Source organism: Natrix helvetica (assembly GCF_964273705.1).
Source record: "Natrix helvetica genome assembly, chromosome: 1".
NCBI lineage: Eukaryota > Metazoa > Chordata > Lepidosauria > Squamata > Natricidae > Natrix > Natrix helvetica.
Window position 1 is genome coordinate 62238928 of NC_138548.1, and position 22005 is coordinate 62260932.

Consider the following 22005-nt stretch of genomic DNA (forward strand, 5'->3'; position numbering starts at 1 on the left):
TGATGAAGGGGATTTATTTCTTCTTGGCATGGACGACACAAGACAATATTTTGTAATTTATTGGCGCTCTGAAGAAAGAGATCAAAACCAGAATTTTCAAGCATGGATGCTAGAAATTCATATACATATTGGCTGTACTTTAAACCAGTGGCCCCCACCTTTTTGGATGCCAGGGAACGGATGATGGCTTTTCTGTAGACTGGGGGACATGGTTTCACACACTGGTTCAAACCCATGTATGTGTAGATGGGACTTCACTCGCTTGCATGGATCAGTTCCTGGTGGGCTGTGGACCAGTGCCAGTCCACCACCTGGGGTTTAGGAACCCCTGTTTTAAACCATGTCAAGAACTCTTCAACGTGGTACTATTGTATCCTTCTGAGATTCTTTCCTTTTTTAAATGATTACTTTATGTAGAGAAAGAAAAAAATGAGTCTTAAGTCCCACAGGAACTCTTGGGACTCAAACTGTTGTTAAAAATTCACAAACCACAATGAGCAGATTAAAGTTGCAGTAACTAGGAACTGGAGCTATTTTACTAACCACATAATAGAATGCAATTTTATTTCTAAGTTTAATTTTTTTCCCTTTTCTGCTCTACAAGTGCCCCCAAATGATAATAAAGTATAAATAAATACTGATCTAAATGGTAGCCTAATTTTATAAAATAGATCTGGGAGACAAGACTAAGAAAACCAAACAGTGAAAATTAGTAATGGCTGAAAATCAAAGTCTTTTATTATCTGATGAATGTAAGCTATCTTGCAGAGTGCCAATTGTGTTCAAACCATTACATATAAGAGAAACACAATGCAACCAATTGTTCATTATAACTACTGCTGCATACTCTCTTGCCAAAAACCTCTGTCCTCGCCATTTCTTCTGTGTTGATTCAGTCACAGCTAAAACTTGGAATCAAATTTCATAGTATACAGTATCTGTCTGTGTTTTTTGTTGCACATTATTTTTGAAAGAAATAAAACATATGGCTGAACATTCCTTTTAATATTCCTTTTAATGAAAAGGACTGATTAACTATGAATCTGATAACCTTTAAAATGGCAATGTTTTGTACCTTTATATGTTCCAGAACAGCTGTTGCTACATTTGTATGAAGATCTATGAGTCTTTTCTTTTCTAGAAGCTCTGGAAGAGAACTGAAAAAGATTTCATTCAAATTAACTTTCTGTTTATTCTATTTTAATAACATAATTAGTCTATACAAACATGCAATTTGGGAATCAATCTCAAATAGTACAAATGTATCAAATAAAAGCAGAGAAAGGGAGAATCCATGAAGGTGCATCTCAGAATTGGGCCTCAGGAAAATATTAAAAGTATTCAGAACGAAATAATATTTAGATCCTGTTTTGTCCTTATTTGCTAGCCATAAAATGTACTGCACAAGAAGAAAATAGGAACCTGGATAATTTACTGTCCAAATCTTTCTCTATATGCTCTGAAATCTTAAGACTTTGACATCCTCTTCTTTTACCAGTATGATTTTGCAGATAATACAACTGTCCAGCTTTGTTGTAAACTAGCTATTCTACCTCATCATATTTCTGATTGGTAGCCATAAAATAGTTAATGATTCAAATACATTTTAATAACTTAGTTATCCATTAAGTCAGATGAGGTTACAGTACAGGAATTAACATTAATTTTGCAACATATAATAATCCATAAAATTGTTTTCAATATTTAAAGAGCTCCTATTTTCCCCAAAATATAGATTTGGAACATATGGTTTTACATCATTATACTGTTTTAATATTTCATGAGATATTTAAAGAAGAACATTGCACAATATGAAATATAGTCTAATATTAGAATAAGATTTAGATTTGGATTTATTAGATTTATAGACCGCCCCCTCTCCCCGAAGAGACTCGGGGTGGTGTACAGACATCTCAATAAAAAACCGCATACAAAAATAAATACCCTTAAATTCCCATAAAATCGAATTAAACAATAAGGAAGAAAACTGATTAAATGGTGAACTTCTTGCCCATTAAAAGTCTTTCATACTTACCTAACAGCTGAAGTTAGTTTAGCTGTATTATCAGACAGCATACTTATTGCTCCTTCATCTTCACCTTCCAGCCCCTAAGAAGAAAAATTGTATTTTTATTTATTTTTATTCATATGGGTATGCTTAAAAACTAAATGGTTCATTTAATTTACACAGAATGGAATTCTTGTTTTACATAACTTTGAAGAGGCAGTTAAAGCAATTAAGAAAGGTCACAATGAAATCTTATTGATTATATGCACACAACGTATTGTAGACCTGACTTGCAGTTTATCAGAAAAATGATTCTCTGAATAATGTTTTAGACATACAATAAGAAATCCATGTTACATGACATTAGCATATTATGAGAGGCAGGGCAATGAAGGATTAGATATAGATGGAAAATCCTATTTCCATTGAAAGTTATCTGGAAGCAAAAAGAATAGCCATCATGACAACCACAGAGGTTCCGTCTTTATATGACATCCTAACCGTTGGTTATGCTCTCTGTCTTGAATTGGTTATGTTCACTTCCTTAAGTTATTTGTAGACTAATAAAGGCAGAATACAAATAAAACAAACAAACTGTTCACGGCAGAACAGATAATGATCTTTGTGGAACAAGGAAGGAAACTGGAGGTACAGCAGAGGGGAAACCAGGCATAGGTTGGATTGGCCCCGACCCTACTGGCCTTCAGGAAAGGTAGAGGTGGGCTGTATTTATGTTCACAACACATTCACTGGTTCTGAGCACACACATACGCCTCTTTGGGACCGAAATAGAGCTTCAAACATGCCACTAATTAACTCAGGCAGCTACGGTGAGTACAGCAGGGGCAGTGCAGAACTCAGCTGGGCAGGGTGGGGGGAATGAGCCAGAAAGTTAATTATATATGGAAAGCATAGCACAAGGGCAGGTGGGCGGGCCCAGCCAGTGATCACAGCTAAGGGTTCGCCGGAACCTGTGCAACCATGCAACAGCCCACAACTGAGGAAAGGCTTCAAAACTTGGATGTGCCCTTCGGCTTGGGAATCCCATGGAAGTGGGGAGGCCATTAAATGGTTGCACTGTGTATAAGTTTAGACAGCATCCCCCAAAACTTTTTTCGTCACTGTAATTTTTGTTTTAACTGGTTTTAATGGTTGAACTTTTTGGTTATTAATCTGTCTTTTAATTGTGTACACTGCCCAGGGTCACATGTAAGTGAGTTTGGATGGTCACGTTAATTCAATAAGTAAATAAATAGCTGCAACATTAAACTGAAATTAAACTGCAACCAAAATGAGCAAAAAGCTAACTTTATGTAATGTAAATGGATTTAATTTACCTAGCACAAGGATAGTCTATATTATTTTACGTATACAGAAGCAGGCAAAGTTGGCTGATTGAGAAATAAATAAAAAATAAAAACGTATACATTGCTTCATCTATTTTTCTGTAGTATTTTCTCATCTCTAGTTTTTCCTCTTAGAAGATGCAAAGATTCAATTTTTCTCCCCTAGAAGAGTAAAGAACATTCCTTGTTCTCATATCTACTTGTAATCCATTTGTAATTAGTTATAACGATTGACCTCAATGTATACAATATAGATAGTGAAACTGTTTACAAGGCTGTGGAATTGATTTAAATCTTTTTTTAAAGTTTAGAATTCTAAATTAATCAGCATTGCACTTTCAGCGTATTTTTAAAATGTCAATGTATTTAAAGAACCCCACGAAGTCCCAAAAGAGTATTTCTATTATATCAATAAATCTTACCATTATACACTTAAGCCGCTTCACTTCATCCTCTTGAGTTCTGTAGGATTCTAACTCTTGCTGGACAGACTCTGCTACCTCTGGAAAAGGACTAATAAATATTGTGTAAACTCTTTTTAAAATTCATAATCTGTATTTTAAACATTTTTAAAATGTTACTTATAGCTTTCTTCATACTATATTATAAACTTTGTTTAACTTACTGAGAAAACAGTAATATAAATGAAGCATAAATGGTGAACTGGTGGTATAAAATACTCCACTTACCTTCCTTTATGTTTCTGCCAAAATTTATCAGCTGCAGTTAAATCATATGTTTTTTTATTTTTTTTCTTTGGTCTAGCACCTGCTACAGAATTTTCCATTCCTGAAGCTTCTTCCAAAACAACTCTGTTCAAATGAAAATCCTAGAAAAGATTACTTTAATTAGAGATTATTGCCTATTACCTAGTATTTCAATAGACCATTTTAAATTCAAAATAAGTTAATAAAAACACTAAACTGATATTTGATGTTTTGCTCTTGTAAATAAAGTAGGACAGTTTTTCAATTAAAGGTAACATTTGAATTTTTCTTTTAAATTTCTCTGTATATATTATATACAAATAAGAATATGTATTTTTTCTGTTTAATATATGCCACAACATATAGTAGTTTTGAGTTAATAATTATAAATTTTGAAATTCTGAGTAATTCTGAAAGTTACTCAATATTTCTGTTAGTCTATTTTATAGCTTGGAACAAAGATTTTGTATTACACCAATGTTGATTACTAAAACTGGTAATTCAAATTATATAACTGCTCTAAATGACAATTGGTTTAATCATTTTTTCATACTTAGTAGCCATAAAGCTCAATAACCCTGGAAGATGATTCATCATAGAATGATACAAATTTAAAATATTAAATTTAATTCTTACCAGCTGTTTTTCCATTAAGCATTACTCAATCTTATATGAATGTGAAAAGTATATGGAGTTGGCTTGTAAATGATAACAGCTGGTAGAATACCATATAGTTCTTTATGGAAATTGCACATAATTCCTTATTTAAAAGAACTGTGGACTATGCCGTGAGAATATGGGTCAATGTAAAAAATAACTTTGTATTTAGAATACAAACCTTAAAATTGAATTTAATTTAACCTATTAAAAAAGTTTATGCATCACCATGAAGCCAATTATAGAGACTACAAAATATGTATTATTGTGACAAGTCAAGTAATTAATACAATGAAATACTTTATTTCTTGATTAAAGAATCTTTCTTGATTAAAAATTTTATTCAGTTGCTGGGATCAATTCTTTCTATAAAATTGCACATTTAAGATTCTTTTTATTGGATCAAATTCATAACTACGAAAAACTACTTTTCCAGTAGTTATTGAAGTTATTAATATGTAACATCTACACCATCTTGTGGTGATGAATGATATTTTAATATTTAATGTGCAGCTTTGAGAAACAAATAAATACTAAAGAGATCAAAACATATTTTATGAACATACTTCAGAAAAAATCTAAATAGACAAAATACTAGTATATATAAAATATAAAACGTTTTATATTTTGGTAGGACACAATCTATGACAGCAATGGCGAACCTTTTTTGGCTCGCGTGCCATAACTGGGGGGAGCGCAGGGGGGTCATGTGCAGGCGTGCCGCACCCATAATGCAATGCACAACCCCCCCAGTGTGCATGCGCGCACTACAGGCGCCCCCCTACTTTTAAATGCTTTTTTGCCCTCCCCAGGCTCCAGAGGCTTTATAGGAGCATGGGGAGGGTGAAAACAGCTTCCCCCGCCCCCCGGGAAGCCCTCCGGAAGCTTCAGGGACCTTCAGGAGGCTTCCCTGAAGCCTCCGAAGCAGTCAAAATGACCCTCCGAACAAACCGTTTTGCTCGGAGGGTTGTTTTAAGCGCTCCAAAGGCTTTAGGGACCTTCAAGAGGCTTCCCTGAAGCCTTTGGAGGGCTCAAAACGACCCTCCGAGCAAACCGGAAGTCACTTCCGGTTTGCTCGGAGGGTTGTTTTAAGCGCTTCGAAGGCTTCAGGGACCTTCAAGAGGCTTCCCTGAAGCCTCCGGAGGGCTCAAAAGGACCCTCCAAGCAAACCGGAAGTCACTTCCGGTTTGCTCGGAGGGTTGTTTTAAGCGCTTCGAAGGCTTCAGGGACCTTCAAGAGGCTTCCCTGAAGCCTCCGGAGGGCTCAAAAGGACCCTCCAAGCAAACCGGAAGTCACTTCCGGTTTGCTCGGAGGGTCGTTTTGAGCCCTCCAAAGGCCTCAGGGACCTTCAAGAGGCTTCCCTGAAGCCTCTGGAGGGCTCAAAACGATCCTCCGAACAAATAGGAAGTCAATTCCCGAACTTCCGGTTTGCCCATAGGGCCGGTTTTTTGCACTCCGGAGGCTTCAGGGAAATTCATGAAGACTCCGGAGGGCCTCCGGGGAGCGGGGCGGGGGAGGCTATTTTCGCCCTCCCCAGGCTCCTATAAAGCCCCTGGAGCCTGGGGAGGGCGTAAAATGGCTTTAAAAAAGGATGAATTCAGTTGGCCAGCGTGCGCATGCGCGCTGGCCAGCTGACAGGGCAGCGCCTCGTGTGCCCTGACAAATGACTCTGTGTGCCATCTGTGGCACGCGTGCCATAGGTTCGCCATCACTGATCTATGAAATACGACTTTAGACAGAACAACATCATTTTAAAGAAATTTCATTTACATTATTTGGGACTGGCAGTAACTTTATTTAAAGTAATTAAAATAATAGTAAAGTATTTAAAGTAATTAAACCAATTTTAAGCAATGAAAGGCAAGCACTTTTTCTCTAGACCTCCTACACAATCCATCTTCTAAACTTCTATTTCCTTTTATTAATCAAAGATACAACCATTTTTTCAATCCTTTCCAATTGTTTTGACATATGAATCTTTTATATGTGGCACCAGGCCACAGCATACCAGAAACTGGACTGTAGAAACAAGTGAAGCCCCATTCGCGTGATGCAGGCAGCACACAAAACCATGCCCGCTCTGGTCCGTGGAAAACCTCTCTCTATAAAACCAGACCTTGATGCCCCAAAGGTTGGGAGCCACTGCTTTATATGCTTGTCCTATTTTCAGTACATTTTCCACAATCCTTTCCAAGTTCAGAAACTAAATTTTTACTATACCAACAATATATATGAAACAGTGGTGACTCTCCTTACATGATACCATGATTCTATCATATTCTGATAATTAGTATAGTAAACCTTTATTATAGGCCAATGGAAGAATACAATTTCAAGAGGTTTTGAAAGCAAATTAGGGAAGCAAGATTATTCCTCTCCCCCATGGCATCAGACTGTATGTTCCTCCACAGGACAGTTTTGTTAGATAAAATCCTTTTGACAGGCAATTGATACAGACACTTCATCACTGTGTAGGCACAAATGAGAAAAATGCAATTTCACCGACTAAAAATAATGACTAGTGACCAAGCTCAGCCAAAATCTGGGCAATCTATTATGTCAAAATAAATCATACCATATGTAGCAAAACTATACAACATACTTTGGATTACTTACATTCCTAAGTCTATATAGCAAAAGTAAAGCTGGCATTAACTGATAGACTTGCATATCTCTTGGGATATCAGCTATTTGGAAAGAAACTGATTTTTAAATTATTGGTGTCAAGTAAGAATAGTGGGTGAGGTGCATGCATTGCATTATACTTTTATATTATGGAGGTGGGAGTAAAAAGAAGAGAGAAAAAAGATAATACACAAAGTACTTACCAGTACATCATGTACTAAGGCTTGGTAGGTCCAAGTATGATGTAGAGGAGTTGCCAAATCTATATTTCTGTCAACAAGTACTAAAAGAGGTCTCTGAAAACTATAAAAAAACATCTGTTTAGAATCTCTATTGCTAACTGTATACTTAGAACATTTTAATGATTACAACTATATTGGAACATTGTAGGAGTTATAATGAACATGAAGCACTGTTTCATTGAATAAAGAGGTTTTTTTTAATAAAATGAAACATTTGTGTATAAAATTACATTAAAAGTTAACAAGAGTCTGTCTAAAACTATCTTCTCAAATCATCAATTTTTTTCAAGGAACATTTTTAAATATTGCTTTTATTTACTACAAGTAAGCTATGGAGAAGCAGTGACATACTCAAAACTCACCTGTTTCACCTAGCCGGCCTGGCCTAATTCCAGCTTTCCCACCTCAGTTTGCATTTTTAAATTTTATGGCTTGGTTTTAAGGTTTAAGTTTTTAATTTTTATAAATTTGTACAGGGGATATTTAATTCAATTTTAGTTATGTATATTGTCGAGTTTATGGTTTTTAAATTTGTACCTGTACACCGCCCCGAGTCCCTTCGGGGAGAGGGGGCGGTTTAGAAGTTTAATAAATAAATAAATAAATAAATTCTATAAAGCACTAATAAAATGACGTAAAATTATTTAACACCACTGCTGCCCTACAAAGCAACCTTGACTATGTGTCAGAATGGTCACGCAATTGGCAACTCCAAATTTCAACTAATAAATGTTCTGTCCTACACATTGGCAATAAAAATCAGAACACCAAATATAAGTTGGGCGGAAATGATTTCATAGATGACCCTCACTCTGTCAAGAACCTAGACAGTGATGGCAAACTTATGGCACGGGTACCCAAAGTGGCACGTGGAGCCATGTCGCCTGGCACATGCGGTGTCACCCGTTCCTCTTCCAGTTTTCTGCTGTGCATGGGCACACGATGATCAGCTGGCTTTTTTGCGTGCGACAGTGCTGGAAATTGGAAGAACTGGTCTTCCATTTTCTGGCATGAACATGCACTCCGACCAGCTGATCAGCACGTGCATATGCGCGACAGTAACCGAAAGAACCAGAAGTTCATTTGCCGGCATGCGCATGCCCCCTGGGCAATCCCAGACAAGTATGCACACAAAGTGCTCCCTTTTTGGCACTTGGTGCCCCGTGCGCTCATGCTCCTTTTTCGGCATTCAGTGTTGAAAAGGTTCGCCATCACTGACCTAGGAGTACTCATCTCAAATGAACTAAGCCCCAGAACCCACTGTAACAGCATTGCCAAAAAGGCTTAAGAGTTGTTAACCTAATTTTGTGAAGCACTTCTCCAGTAACATTGAATTGCTAACTAGGGCATACAAAACCCTTGCAAGACCAATTCTTGAATTCAGGTCATCCACCTGGAACCCACACTGTATATCGGACATTAACACGATTGAGCGGGTTCAGAATATTTCACAAGAAGAGTACTCCACTCCTCTACTCACAATAGAATTCCCTATGCCACCAGTCTTGAAATTTTGGGCTTGAATAATCTGGAACTGTGCTGCCTGCGGTCCGATTTAAGTATAGTACACAAAATTGTCTGCTACATCTTGCCTGTCAATGACTTCTTCAACTTCAACCACAATAATACATGGGCAAACAATCGATACAAATTCAAAGTAAACCGCTTCAAACTTGATTGCAGAAAATGCAGATTCAGCAACAGAGTGGTCAACGCCTGAAATGCTCTACCCAACTCCGTTGTTATAGCCTCAAACCCTCACAGCTTCTATCTTAAACTGTCTACCATGGACCTCACCCCCATTCTTAAGAGGTCCGTAAAGGGGGCGTGCATAAGTGCACCAGCGTGCCACTGTCCCTGTCTTGATGTTCCCATTTATCTTTCTTTACTTCCTTTGTTCATGTTTATGTTCATACCTATATTTGTTATCTTGTACATGTTTGACAAATAAATAAATAAAATAATCTTAAATATATATATATATATTGCCAAAAAGTGAAAATGTTACCTAAATTGCCCAGACCCAAGTGTGTCGCCGGTGAAAAGGCTATTTCTGGCATCTCTAAGGTTCTCTCGGAGTTTCTTATCCAATTTCTGTGGAAACAAAATTGAATTTTCAAAAACCTATAAAGTTGGTGCTATATTGGAGGGAGGGGGAGGAGAGCAGCTGTAGATTTCTTGCAAAACTGGAACAAAGACAGAAAATAATTAGGTCATGAATTTCTCAATAATTAATAAGATACATCCAAAACCCTTCACATCATTCCTATTTTTCTAGATACTATTAACAACAGATCATTCTATTGAAAATATTGTTTTCTCCAGAGCAATCCTGTATCATTTCAGAATATTTTCTTTGTGATCGAGTTGCCGTGAAAAAATGGTGAACTGAAGATAGCTCTGCAAAAAGTGGAGCTTGCAACTGCGGGGAATGAAGAGCTGGCAAGTAGACAGACTCGTCATAATTCTTCTCCGGATAAGAAAGATGGCTCACAAGTGCTTTAGACAGCAGTCCCCAGTGGGTTTAGAGCTCTGGGAGATGAGCAAAACAGCTCTCTTGCTCAAACCATGGTCTGTTTCTTTGGGTTTACGGACTTTTTTTCTAATAACTTTTGGAAACTGCTGGTTAACTGCTTTTCAGCTATTAGGAGCCTTTGGATAGACTAGTTTGACAGTATTGGGTGAGTTTCCTTCAGTCCTTAACAAAATTAGTTTTAAATACAAGTTTACAGACTGTTTTTTTGAATAAATAACAAAAGGGTGATTAAAACTTTGATTTTAGAAAGTTACAATGATCCAGATAAATTTAAAGTAAGATTAATAAGAATCCTTCCCATTGAAAAATGCTGTTTTGAATTCTTAAAAAAACACGAGAACTTTAAATTTTGGACACTAGAGAGAACGACCGTTGACTTACCTGAACGGTCCTTCTATGTGTGCTGCGGGAGAATCCAAGCATGGGTTAACTTTGTCCATTAGCCTAGAACTGAGTTATGAAATTGTTGACCACGCCTCCTCTGACTGGAAGAGTTCAGTTTTGTACAAAGGCTCAGCCAATCAAGAGATGGAAATATGATAAGAGGACCTGGATGTTAAGGTCAATGAAGTCGTGGAATGAAGTCTAAGTGTGTCCCAAGAGCCCATGGACTGGCTGGTACCAAGGGTGGGGTAGGATTCTACCGCAGCACACATAGAAGGACCATTAAGGTAAGTCAATGGTCGTTCTCCTGTGCGCTGCTTGGAGAATCCAAGCATGGGACATGCCAAAGCAATGAAAGCTAAGGGCGGGACCTAGGCTGGTAGAGGGTCCTGGAGGTTGGAAAAACCCTTTGTAAAATCCGCCGCCCAAATGATGCCTCAGTAGAGGCAAATACGTCCAGTTTATAATGTTTGACAAAGGGTGACAGGGATGACCAGGTTGCCGCCCTGAAAATGTCCTCAATAGAGGTTTGCATCACCCAAGCCGCTGATGTGGCCGCACTTTGGGTGGAATGCGGAGTAATGCATCTGGGAACTAGTTTGGATTGACTCTCGTAGGCCAGAGAGATGCATGCCTCCAGCCAGCAATAGATGGTGTTGGAAGACGCCTTCTGGCCCATAGCTGAAAGGACACAAATAAAGCTTCCAATTTCCTGAAGGAAGCTGTCTGTTTCACATAACGACGGAGTCCTGCGAACGTCCACATGATGCCATTGTCTCTCCCGCGGATGCACGGGGTGCGGACAGAAGTCAGGAAGGATAAGTTCCTGCGCCCAATGGAACCAAGTATTGATCTTGGGGAGGAATGCCGGATCCATTCGGAGGACAACTCTGTCTGGATGAAATATACAGAGGTCCTGGCGTACCGACAATGCAGCCAGGTCCGACACCCTCCTAGCAGATGTAATAGCTACAAGAAAAACTGTCTTAAGGGTCAACAATCTAAGGCTTATGGTACGAATGGGCTCAAATGATGTTTTAGTGAGAGCCTGGAGTACCACAGTCAAATCCCAGGTGGGATAGCGATGGACTACGGGTGGCTTGAGGTTTGTAGCCCCCTGGAGGAAGGTTCACAACTGTGGGTGGAAAGTTAGGGAGCGACCTTGACCGTCATCGAGCACTGTTACCAGGGCAGTGCTGTGGTGCTTGAGAGTGCTCAATGTGAGTTCCTTGTCCATGCTCATCTGCAGAAATTCAAGTACCTGAGGTACTGAAGCCAAAGTGGTGTCTATGTTGGAACTGGTGTACCACCTGCAGAAGGCGAGCCAGGTGGCATCATAGATGTGTGTGGTTGACGGGCGTCTGGCTGCTTGAATCGTCCTTATGACTTTGTCTGAAAAACGGGCTAGGATATCCCTTTCAAGTGCCACATGGCAAGTTGCATCCACTGGGGGTTCGGAGGGGTGAGAGCCCCCCGTGAAAGGGATATCCTGTCGTCCGGTATCCGCCACGGTCGAGATACAGACAGATAGACGAAATCTGCGTACCAGGGGCGCCTTGGCCACATTGGTGCGATCAGAAGGACCTCCGCTCTCTCCGCCAGTAGTTTCCAAATCACCTGTGGAAAGATCGGTATGGGCGGGAAGGCATAGAGGAGGCCTGGTGGCCAAGGGCTGTGAAGGGCTTCGATGGCTTCCGCCCCTGGTTCCTGGAATCTGGCAAAGAATCTGTTGGACTGAGCAAATAAGTCCACCATGGGGTGGCCGAACTGGTGAGATAGGTCATGAAACAGGGCCGGGTGCAGGTGCCATTCTGCATGGTCGTGTGGCCCTGCTCAGCCAGTCTGCTTGAATGTTTGTGGAGCCCGAAATGTGCTCCGCGTGGATCGAGTGTGTGAGCCTCTGCCCACAGATGGAGTCTCTCTGCTTCTAGCATTAATGCCCTCGATCGAGTGTCCCCCTGCCGATTTACATGGGCTTTGGTGGCTACATTGTCTGTGAAGACTAATACGTGTTGAGCCCTCACCAAGTCTCGAAATTCGATTAGGGCTAGATGAACTGCGCGTAGCTCTAACCAATTTATGCTGTTCCGCAGTTCCTGCAAATTAAGTTGTGATATTTCATAACTTACCACTGCCACCATTTCTGCTGCTGTTCCTCTTGAGCATCTAATTATTGGAATTGCTCCTGTAAAAATAATGTTCAATAAATATCCTTTGATCAAGTCTAGCATATATTTAAGCTAGATTACATATTGTTTGCAATGCTGCATTGTACATTTTTTAAGTTAAAGACACAGGTGGGTCACAACTTTGATGAAACATACTGTATATAGACACATACATACATATTTAAAAAGTAGACAAAGTTTATAGCACCTTTCATAAAATAAAACAGCAGATAAAGCAACAAGAATATTATATATTGGAGGCTCTGCTAAAAACAAGGCCTTTACATTAGCATTCTCCTGGAATAGACTTTCCAAGCACTGGCCAAAGACACCAAAACCCCAGTCTTACTAGTTCTAAAAAGATAGTCCCAAAAATTTATTACCATACAAAAGAGAATTCGAAAGTTAATTTTAATCAGTGACCCAGTATATACTGCAAAAGGAAGTTCTTCAAATATTCTGTTTTCAACCATTCTGGCATTTAACATTAGTAACTAATAACTATTTAACATTAGCATAGAGTCCAAAAATAAATTGGCGACTACTGCTAATTTTCAAATATCTAATCATAAGTTCACTATATATAAGTCCCTTTTAACATGAGTTCAGGACTTCCAATGCAGAATGTATTTCAAAAATCCTGATATGATCTGAAACTTGATATTAATTGTAAAATAATTAAAAAGAAATAATTTCATACAAATGAACATTCTCATTTCTGCCTAATTCAAGCTTACAATGTCGTATCTTTAGGAAACATGATATTAAAAAAAGTTAAAATTCAAGGTTCAAACTGATGAGGAATCTTTTGAGAAAATGCTATTTTGGGTAGGATAAACTTTAATGTTATAACACAACTAATGAAAAACTGAGAAAAAAATATAGAAGTGCACATAATAGATGACAAATCCTGTTTTCTTATTATTTTACTCCAGATAATATATTGAAGTAGAAATCATCTTTACTAATAATTGTACAACAATGAAAAAAGAAGTTTACACTTACCGAGTGTAACAAAGAAACAGAAAAGGCTGTCAACAATAGTATCCATAATGGTCTCCATTTCTGTATCTGTTATGTCTGGTTTGTTAATGGCTATAGTATCAAGAAGGAAGAAAAATCATCACAGAGTGACTTTATTTCTAATGTAGAATTCTATATAACAAATCCTACACTGAAAAATAAAACACACACATACGCAACACATACAACTAGAAAAATACTTATTCTTCTTCATTCCATAATAAAAAAAGATACCTTGATGCTATTAATATAGAGAGCATCAGTCTACTGATAGGCAAATACATGAAAGGAAGAAGATTTAATAAACATGAGTTTTTTCTTTCTTGTTTTCTTGATTTGGATCAGGCAACCCAACCCCGCCTTGTGTAAACCAGGTTTTACTATCATTATTTCTCCTCCATCTACCCATATTGGAAAGAAAGTATATAAGCCATCAAAAGGGATTATTTTTTCCCCAAATTCTCAGGATGATCCCACCAACAAATGCTAACATCCTTTTGTTTTTTGTAAGGAAGACTCAAAACTCCTAAGATCCTGGAACATTCTTTCAGAAACTAAGACTGCAGTTGTTTATTTTTTAAATTTTTTGCCTCATTAAGATCCATTTTTATCTTAACAACAAATGCATGTTTAATGATGTGGTCTTACGTGTTTAATAGCAAAATTCAGTATCAGTGATTGAAAATTTGTATGCATGCAAAGAATTACAGCATTAAGATCTTATACGGTTTAATTGTACTACAGCCTCAATAATGTGGTTTAAAGAATAGGCTGAAAAAAAGTCTAACAAATATTGATTTAAAATGCCACACATTACATTAAATAAAAGAATTACCTACCATGATATGAAACAAGCTCCTTATTTTGATTGCATAACACAAACATGTCATCTTCCAAGGTAATGAAATTGAGGTATTGGTCAAAAACCTATACATCAAGACAAAATTATCATCACTACAGAAACATCTTTGTAGATATTGCACATATTTAATTAACATATTTGACACAATCACAGGGCAGTAAAATGGTAAAAGCAGAATATCTTTCAGAAGCCACAGTATGAGTGCTGAATCCAAAGGACCTTTACTTTTCTACTTTAACATTATTTTATTATCTCATTTTTACTATTTTTTAGCAATCCTACAAAAAGATATGATGCAGACAATTACAGTATTTAAGGATTCATAAAAATATAGGCATTCCAAATTGTGCAAAGAACTTCCAATAAAACAAAACCATCACAGGATACAATTAATGCCTGCATGCATTATGCAACTCTGGGGTGACTCCCTCCCTATGGAATATCACCCCCCCCCCCACATCCCCGAAATAAGATTAGTCCCCAACTTGATACTTTTCCAGAAGGCCCGGAAGAGTGTTTCTGTTAGTGGGCATGGGGAATCCCATGTTGATATGGAGATGCTCAAGCGTTGGTTTGATTCTGTTTGATTGCAGGGTGTGTGTATTGTATGGGTTTCTGTATTGTGATTTTTAATTTTGTAAGCCATCAAGAGTCACCACGTGGAAACGTTGGTTGGCCACACAAATTTGTTTAATAAATAAATTAGAAAATGATAAAATGTAACAGTTATCTCAACTAAGTTTGCAACTGGCTATACATCTTTATGCATTTTTTTCTCTATGAAAAAATCCCCTTCTTACCCCAATGGATGGGCTGAGTCTCAATCTCGGGTCCTCTATCAGAGGTCTAGGAGATTGAGAGTTATGTGCTGCATTTTAGCTGTTCCTAGTACTGTTTTCTTCTGGACTCTGATATTGTTCCTAGGATCTAATTGGAGTCACTCTCCCAATTTAGAAGTCACAGCCCCGAGTGCTCCTACCACCACTGGAATAATTTCGGCCTTTATTTTCTTCTTTCTGTCCAGTTATTCCTTCAGGCCCTGGTACTTTCTCCAGCTTCTCATACTCCTTCCTGATGCTGTTAGTACTTGGCACCGCTACCTCTAATACCACTGCTGTTTTCTTGTCCTTATTTACACCATGATGTCTGGTTGATAGGCCAGTACCTGCTTATCTGTATCTGGAAGTCTCATAGGATCTTAGTCCCATTGTTCTCTATGATCTTCTGTTGAGCCCATATCCTGTGAACTTTGGGTATACCTGGTTGTGCCATTTAGTGTATGCTGTTGTTGCCGGCATCTTACATCCTGTCACTATGTATGTTTGATTGTCTTGGAGGCTTTTCTGCATAGTCTGCACCTCAGCTGCTATCTAGTGTGATAGATGCCTGTTTCTATGAACTGGTGCTTAGTGCTTCTTGTGCTGATATGATCAGTGCCTCAGCACTGTTTCTTAATCCAGCCCTTTCCAGTCATTGCTAAGGTTCTCCAATGTTTGCCACATCAGCTATCTGTCACTAGTATATCCCATGTCTTGCCATGGCACTTTCTCTGGTTGATCTTCCTCTCATATCTGCTGCTGCCGCTGCTTCAGCAACATATCACAGAGTGCCATCTTCTGATATATTCCTGGATGTTCTGGGTTTGTCCAAGACAGTGGCTTTAACATTCACCAGATCCCACCTGCCAGTTTCCAGCTGGTATACAGTTCCTGGGTTTTTGTTTTGGCGTGGAAATCTTTATACATTGTGAGGAGCTTCTGCGTCTTCACATCAACAGTTTGCATGCCCACATTATGGTGGCCAGCTCACTATACTGGCAGGGTATCTGATGACTAGCAAGCCATTGAGATGGCTCTTCAGAACCTGCTTATCCTTTGGTGATACTTGGACATTGCTATCTTTCTTGCCTCATTATGGCGCTCATGTAACTGTGAGATACCAAGATATTTGTAACTGGCCTCTATGTCTGCATATCCATATCCAGTACTTTGAATTATCTGGCCTATGCAGAACAGCAATATGCACGTGCATCAGTTGGTATGTGCCATACTTGATGGCCACTTGTGTGAGATGTTTTGAGTTGACTTCCAGTGTTGTTTTCCACAGTCCCATTGAGTTCTTGACGAACAAAACTTGAGTGTCTTGTTGTCTTATACAGCATCAGGTAATGACAAATCCATGTACTGTATGTGTTAAGAGATTCCAATGCTGAAACTACTGTACCTTTTGGAATTAAAGATATACAATACCAATCACTCTGCAAGCAATGTATTTTCAAAGATGTATTTTTAAATTAATTATAGATTTGTGCCAGATGCATGCTTTGGAAATACATAAGCATGTGTGTCATGTTCGCCTGTATCAATATAACTTAAATTATTCTTTGTACCTTAGCAACTTGTGTAACTGCATTGGCACCAAGAGCAGCATTTGCTATATCTTCCAATTTACTTCTTGAAATGGCAGAAATAAAATTTAAATAATACGATTCATAAAGTTGATTTCTAAGATCCTGAAAGAAAAAAAGACCAAACCAAATAATGTTAAATAAGTGGGCTTTTAGTGAACAAGAGTGCTTTAAGATTAAAATATTTAGCAAACAGGACAGTAAAGATGCAATTATTTTATGCAATTCTCCATTGGACAAATTAACTGTCAGGAACTTGCCTTATTTAGGAGTACAATTTTAATTTCTTATTAATTTAAACATATAGAAATTATCTTTAACATATCCCATGAGAAGTTGAAAGTGGATGCATAAAACTGAAGAGCTGAGCAGATGTGGTTGTATGACATTTTGTAAAACAAACCAAGGAGGTATGTTTAATTAAATTTGGGATGTCCTGCATCATGATTAGATGCATTTTTTTAGTCCCTTGCTGAGTCATCTATCACTATTGAAATTTCACTTGATACACAATATTTTTAGTTCCTTATTGGTAAGATTGGCATTCATTAATATAATTTTAAAAAATGCTTCTAAGTGAAAAAGTGCTTATTTTAAAATGAATGTCACCTGGGTTACAGAAATGGGATAATCGATCAAAATTCTGTGATGTGACTAGTTCTTAAAATCTGGATATACTAGGCCACCTTGTTTGCTGATTAAATAATTTGCATTATGGCTAGGAAGCATTTTCTACTGAAGAGACATTATGCAGTGGATGTTTCCATCCCATTTGCTCCTAAGAGGGATATAAGATTCAGTCAGTGCTTCAGTTCTACAAACAGCTCCGTCCGCAGTTTCTGAATAAAAAGCTATTTGGAGAGCTCAAAGCAGCATTATTGAGAAATAGGTATATTAAATACAACTGATTGCTGAAACGGAAGGTTTGAATGTCTTTTGTCTGCTATAGAAAATATACTCGCAAAGGAAGTCTTAAGTACCATTTTCCTACAATGGAATAATGACATTCTAAAATGATAAGATATGACTATTTGAGGGATACAAGTCAATGTTCAAGGTTCTGAATTCCTCTTCTTTGCTAATAAATCTTGATGGTCTCCTGACATTCAATATATGTCAATATATGTCTCTTTGTTGGAACTGAGGCAGCAGATAGATGGGAAGATCCATTTCTGGCTCTGATGAAAGACTGCATGGCTGGGTCTAAGTTCAGAGTGATAGCTCCTGGCTAGATGATACAAAAGTCTTACTTGATAGAGAATGACCCCAATTTCTGCTATATGCCTGGCTGAAATCATAGCTTAGATATTCACAAATGCCATTTTCTGTATGAGGAACTGCAGTGAAGATCTGAAGGGGGCTTGGGTGAAAGCTTGGAATACTAGCCAAAGTTCCTGTGAAGAATACAGTATATGATGAATAATGATTCGACCTAATAGTCTGGTCCGGGAGTGTCAGGATCAGGTCCAACTCTGACACAACTTGATCCAGAAGAGTTGGTTGGACCTCATCCTAAAGAAGCATCTAACATTCCAATGCCTGAGGCACATTCATTGGGAAATCACTGGAACTGGAAAGACCATCAAGCTCCAGTGTGTGCCATATGCAATGAATATTAGAGAATAGAGCAGCAGTTTACATGCCAGGGAAATTCTCATCTGTTACCAAGTCCGTTCTATTTAAGGGCAACTGCTAGCCTGGCTTCCTTCAGTGGAAATACCACTGTTTACTGAAAACTCTGCTTGTTTGTACCCTAAATTCCTGACTATGGAAACTCTTGTTGTTGTGGATACAACTGATGACCTACCCAAGACACTGAGATCTTTGGATTATGCCCCTACAAAACCTTTGAAAACTCATGATAGACAAGCTTTCAAGATACTTGATTCTGTTCAAATTTTGGATGCAATTACTTATGTACTGTGTCTAAAATCTGTAACATCTCCTCACAATAAGTTTGTTCTTTTAGGTAAAGGTAAAGGTTCCCCTCGCACATATGTGATAGTCATTCCCGACTCTAGGGAGAGATGCTCATCTCCGTTTCAAAGCAGAAGAGCCAGCGCTGTCCGAAGACGTCTCCGTGGTCATATGGCCAGCATGACTAAATGCTGAAGGCGCACGGAATGCTGTTACCTTCCCACCAAAGTGGTCCCTATTTTTCTACTTGCATTTTTATGTGCTTTCAAACTGCTAGGTTGGCAGAAGCTGGCACAAGTAATGGGCGCTCACTCCATTACGTGGCACTAGCAAGGACTCCATCATTTTTGGAAATGTGTCCATTATCAAGGAATCCAAACTGTTTTTACTAGTACCATATTGTAGCCAGCTGTTTAGTTCAGCCTTTATCTCCCCATCTAAAGAAGATAACTTTCATCATCCAAAAGTTCAAGTCACAAGTTTGATTATAGTCAAGTTTATCTCATTTGAAAACCATGAAATCCAGCATTGGATGTTCACTTTCTCAGAATGTTTCCCTCACATTTAATACTAAAATGAAATGTCTACCTCTTAACAAGTCCTCAGAAAATACAGCTGTCACTTTCTCATCTTATTTCTATCCCCTTGAATTCTATATTACAATTTTGTTACTATTTATAGAAAACATTAAATATATATCTACCTGGCACAGCCTATCAATATTTTCTTCTGTTGGCATTACAAAATATATTGCTGGAACATCAGGAATAGGGTCTCGATCAGAATGAAGAAGACTGAAAAGAAAAGAAACTTAAGTTATTTAATACCAAGCAAACAAACTAAACAGTCATTTAAAGAACAAAGACGTCACTTGATCCTATGAATTTACTTAGGATTAAGCATCACAAAAAGCTGAGTATTATTTATTATTTTTTATCATCTCTCCATAAATGATGGTTTATAATTAATTATACAAAAAATGCAAACAGAACAATCTATAACAAAAACTTTCTAAAAAGTTAAACCAACATTGAGCACACTAATGTGTAAAATCAAATTGATACTTTTAAGTTCTACTCAAAAATCCAAGAATAGGGACTAATTAATTAATAAGAAAGCATTTTATTTATTCCATGACAATCTCTAAGAGATTGTATCATGGCCAGGAAAGAAATAAGATATACTATTCAATGAAATATATTTTCTCCTATCAGCAACCTCTGTTAACACTTTTGAACTCTACTGAGACTCTTTTGACATATGATTAAAACATATATTTTTATATTTTTCTCTTTGTTCATTTCAATATTTTCCAAACTAATAATTTTGTCATCAATGTCATCAAATTAGTTTAACTTCATACTAACTGGCATGCTAGTGCTTCAAGTCTGCTTTTGACAGGGCAATGCCCCTGATTAGTATTGGGCCCTTATAATTTCTCATCTATTGACTCATTGGCAGGATATCCGATTTGCAACTTAATCTGATAAACTTTCAATTACATACAATATTTCAAATACTATGCATTACAATATATGCACAGACATAAACATACACAATACATACAGATGTAAAGTAATGCCCATATCTCTTAATTCTTTCACAGAGAGTAATGGAGATATTATGTCCTGGCCGAATCTGTCATAAATAAGAACCTAAAATGGAAACACAAATAATATTAAGGCATACACAATGCATATAATCTTAATACACTCTTTGTAAGCTCTTTTCTCACTACTTCCTTTATAGTTAATATTGTACCTCAAAATATGGCATTATATATCTCTCTCGTTCAAAAAGTAAGGACACCTTTGATTTAAACAAAGGAAAGGATGAATTTACAGAAAGGATAAAACAGTAAGTTAAACAGTTTTAGTTGCAATATTAAGAATAGTTTTGAAAATAAACATTCTTCAGAGTTTACAATAGTTTTTTTTATACAGCCTCCATCAAAATTTCAGGCCAACTAATTTTCAATTGTCATTTTTTTCTATTTACTTCTTTGTTTTTCACAAATAACAATTGCTGGACTATGTCACCTTATTAGCTAGAATTATAAAAATGTTTTTTTCAAAAATATGACATGGAGGTTAATTTGACAATATCAATTATCTTGGATAAAAGATCAATTTATAACTTGACTTACTTTCCATACTGGTTCACCTGTACTGTTTTTAACAGGTGGCACATTAAAATTCAACATGCGTTTTAAAGCCCCTGAAAAAAGAAAGAATTCAATTTTATTTGTTAATAATTATAATGATCACAATCTTAAAATATTTTTATTTGGGGGGCACTGCAGAGAACGGGCTGCAATCTTTTGAATATGCGACCAAAATGCTTCTTTTAAACTAAAGACCTAGACTAGAGAAATTCTTGTTTATGGATATTAACATCTAAAACAGAGAACTATAAAGGAAATAAAAACTTGCGCAAATCTCTAGGTACCCAACACATTTATACAAATGTCTTGGTAAGCCCTTGACACCATCTTTATCAGATGCAGCAGACAGAATAAATGTAATTGGAAGATCTATTCTATGTGCACTCCTTGCTGTGACCACAGTTGTGACTGGTAACTCTAATCTGTTGTTAACCATTGCACTTGCTAAGCAAAACATCATGTTGCTGCAACAGGTTTACAACCTCACTTCCATCATTAAGCAGATCAGAGTGGGTTATTAAGTGAGACATCACATGACTGTTACTTGTGATTTTACTGCCAACTTCTAATTATTCTGCTTGTTCGAAGTGGGTTGGGAAGCATGCAAATGTAGATCATTTGACTGCACGGCATTGCAACAATCATAAATACCCACAACATGCCTGAATATCGAATGCAAGACTGCAGGGATGTTGTGACAGTCAAAAATGTGAGGACTAGTTGTACAGTTAATTTTACAGCACCGTTGTAACTTTGACTGGACATTAAATGAGTTCTAACTGTACAAATCTTGACTGTGATACTCTTAAATTCCAGTATTGATAAATAGGACAATTATCTTATTTAACCAGTCATTATGTTTATCAAGTCTTTCAGAAATTTCAGTTGAAGGAAAGGCAAAAACCAACTATTCAAAAGATAACCAACAAGAAGAAAACAGGGGCCCCAAATTGGTTATC

The 22005-nt window shown here is 37.4% G+C and overlaps 1 protein-coding gene across 1 annotated transcript in view; it reads right to left on the bottom strand.

Annotated features, from left to right (window-relative positions):
* SCFD1 (sec1 family domain containing 1) overlaps positions 1 to 22005 on the bottom strand; it is a 54077-nt gene that overhangs the window by 26905 nt on the left and 5167 nt on the right. The window contains exons 2-14 of the mRNA XM_081938100.1: positions 21029 to 21099; positions 20449 to 20537; positions 19586 to 19676; positions 16948 to 17070; positions 14536 to 14623; positions 13679 to 13768; positions 12635 to 12690; positions 9594 to 9679; positions 7547 to 7646; positions 4044 to 4183; positions 3777 to 3867; positions 2036 to 2109; positions 1076 to 1157 (exon numbers count right to left, since the gene is read on the bottom strand). Of these exons, the coding sequence (XP_081794226.1) occupies positions 1076 to 1157; positions 2036 to 2109; positions 3777 to 3867; positions 4044 to 4183; positions 7547 to 7646; positions 9594 to 9679; positions 12635 to 12690; positions 13679 to 13768; positions 14536 to 14623; positions 16948 to 17070; positions 19586 to 19676; positions 20449 to 20537; positions 21029 to 21099 (1181 nt within the window). The remainder of the gene's footprint in view (positions 1 to 1075; positions 1158 to 2035; positions 2110 to 3776; positions 3868 to 4043; positions 4184 to 7546; positions 7647 to 9593; positions 9680 to 12634; positions 12691 to 13678; positions 13769 to 14535; positions 14624 to 16947; positions 17071 to 19585; positions 19677 to 20448; positions 20538 to 21028; positions 21100 to 22005) is intronic.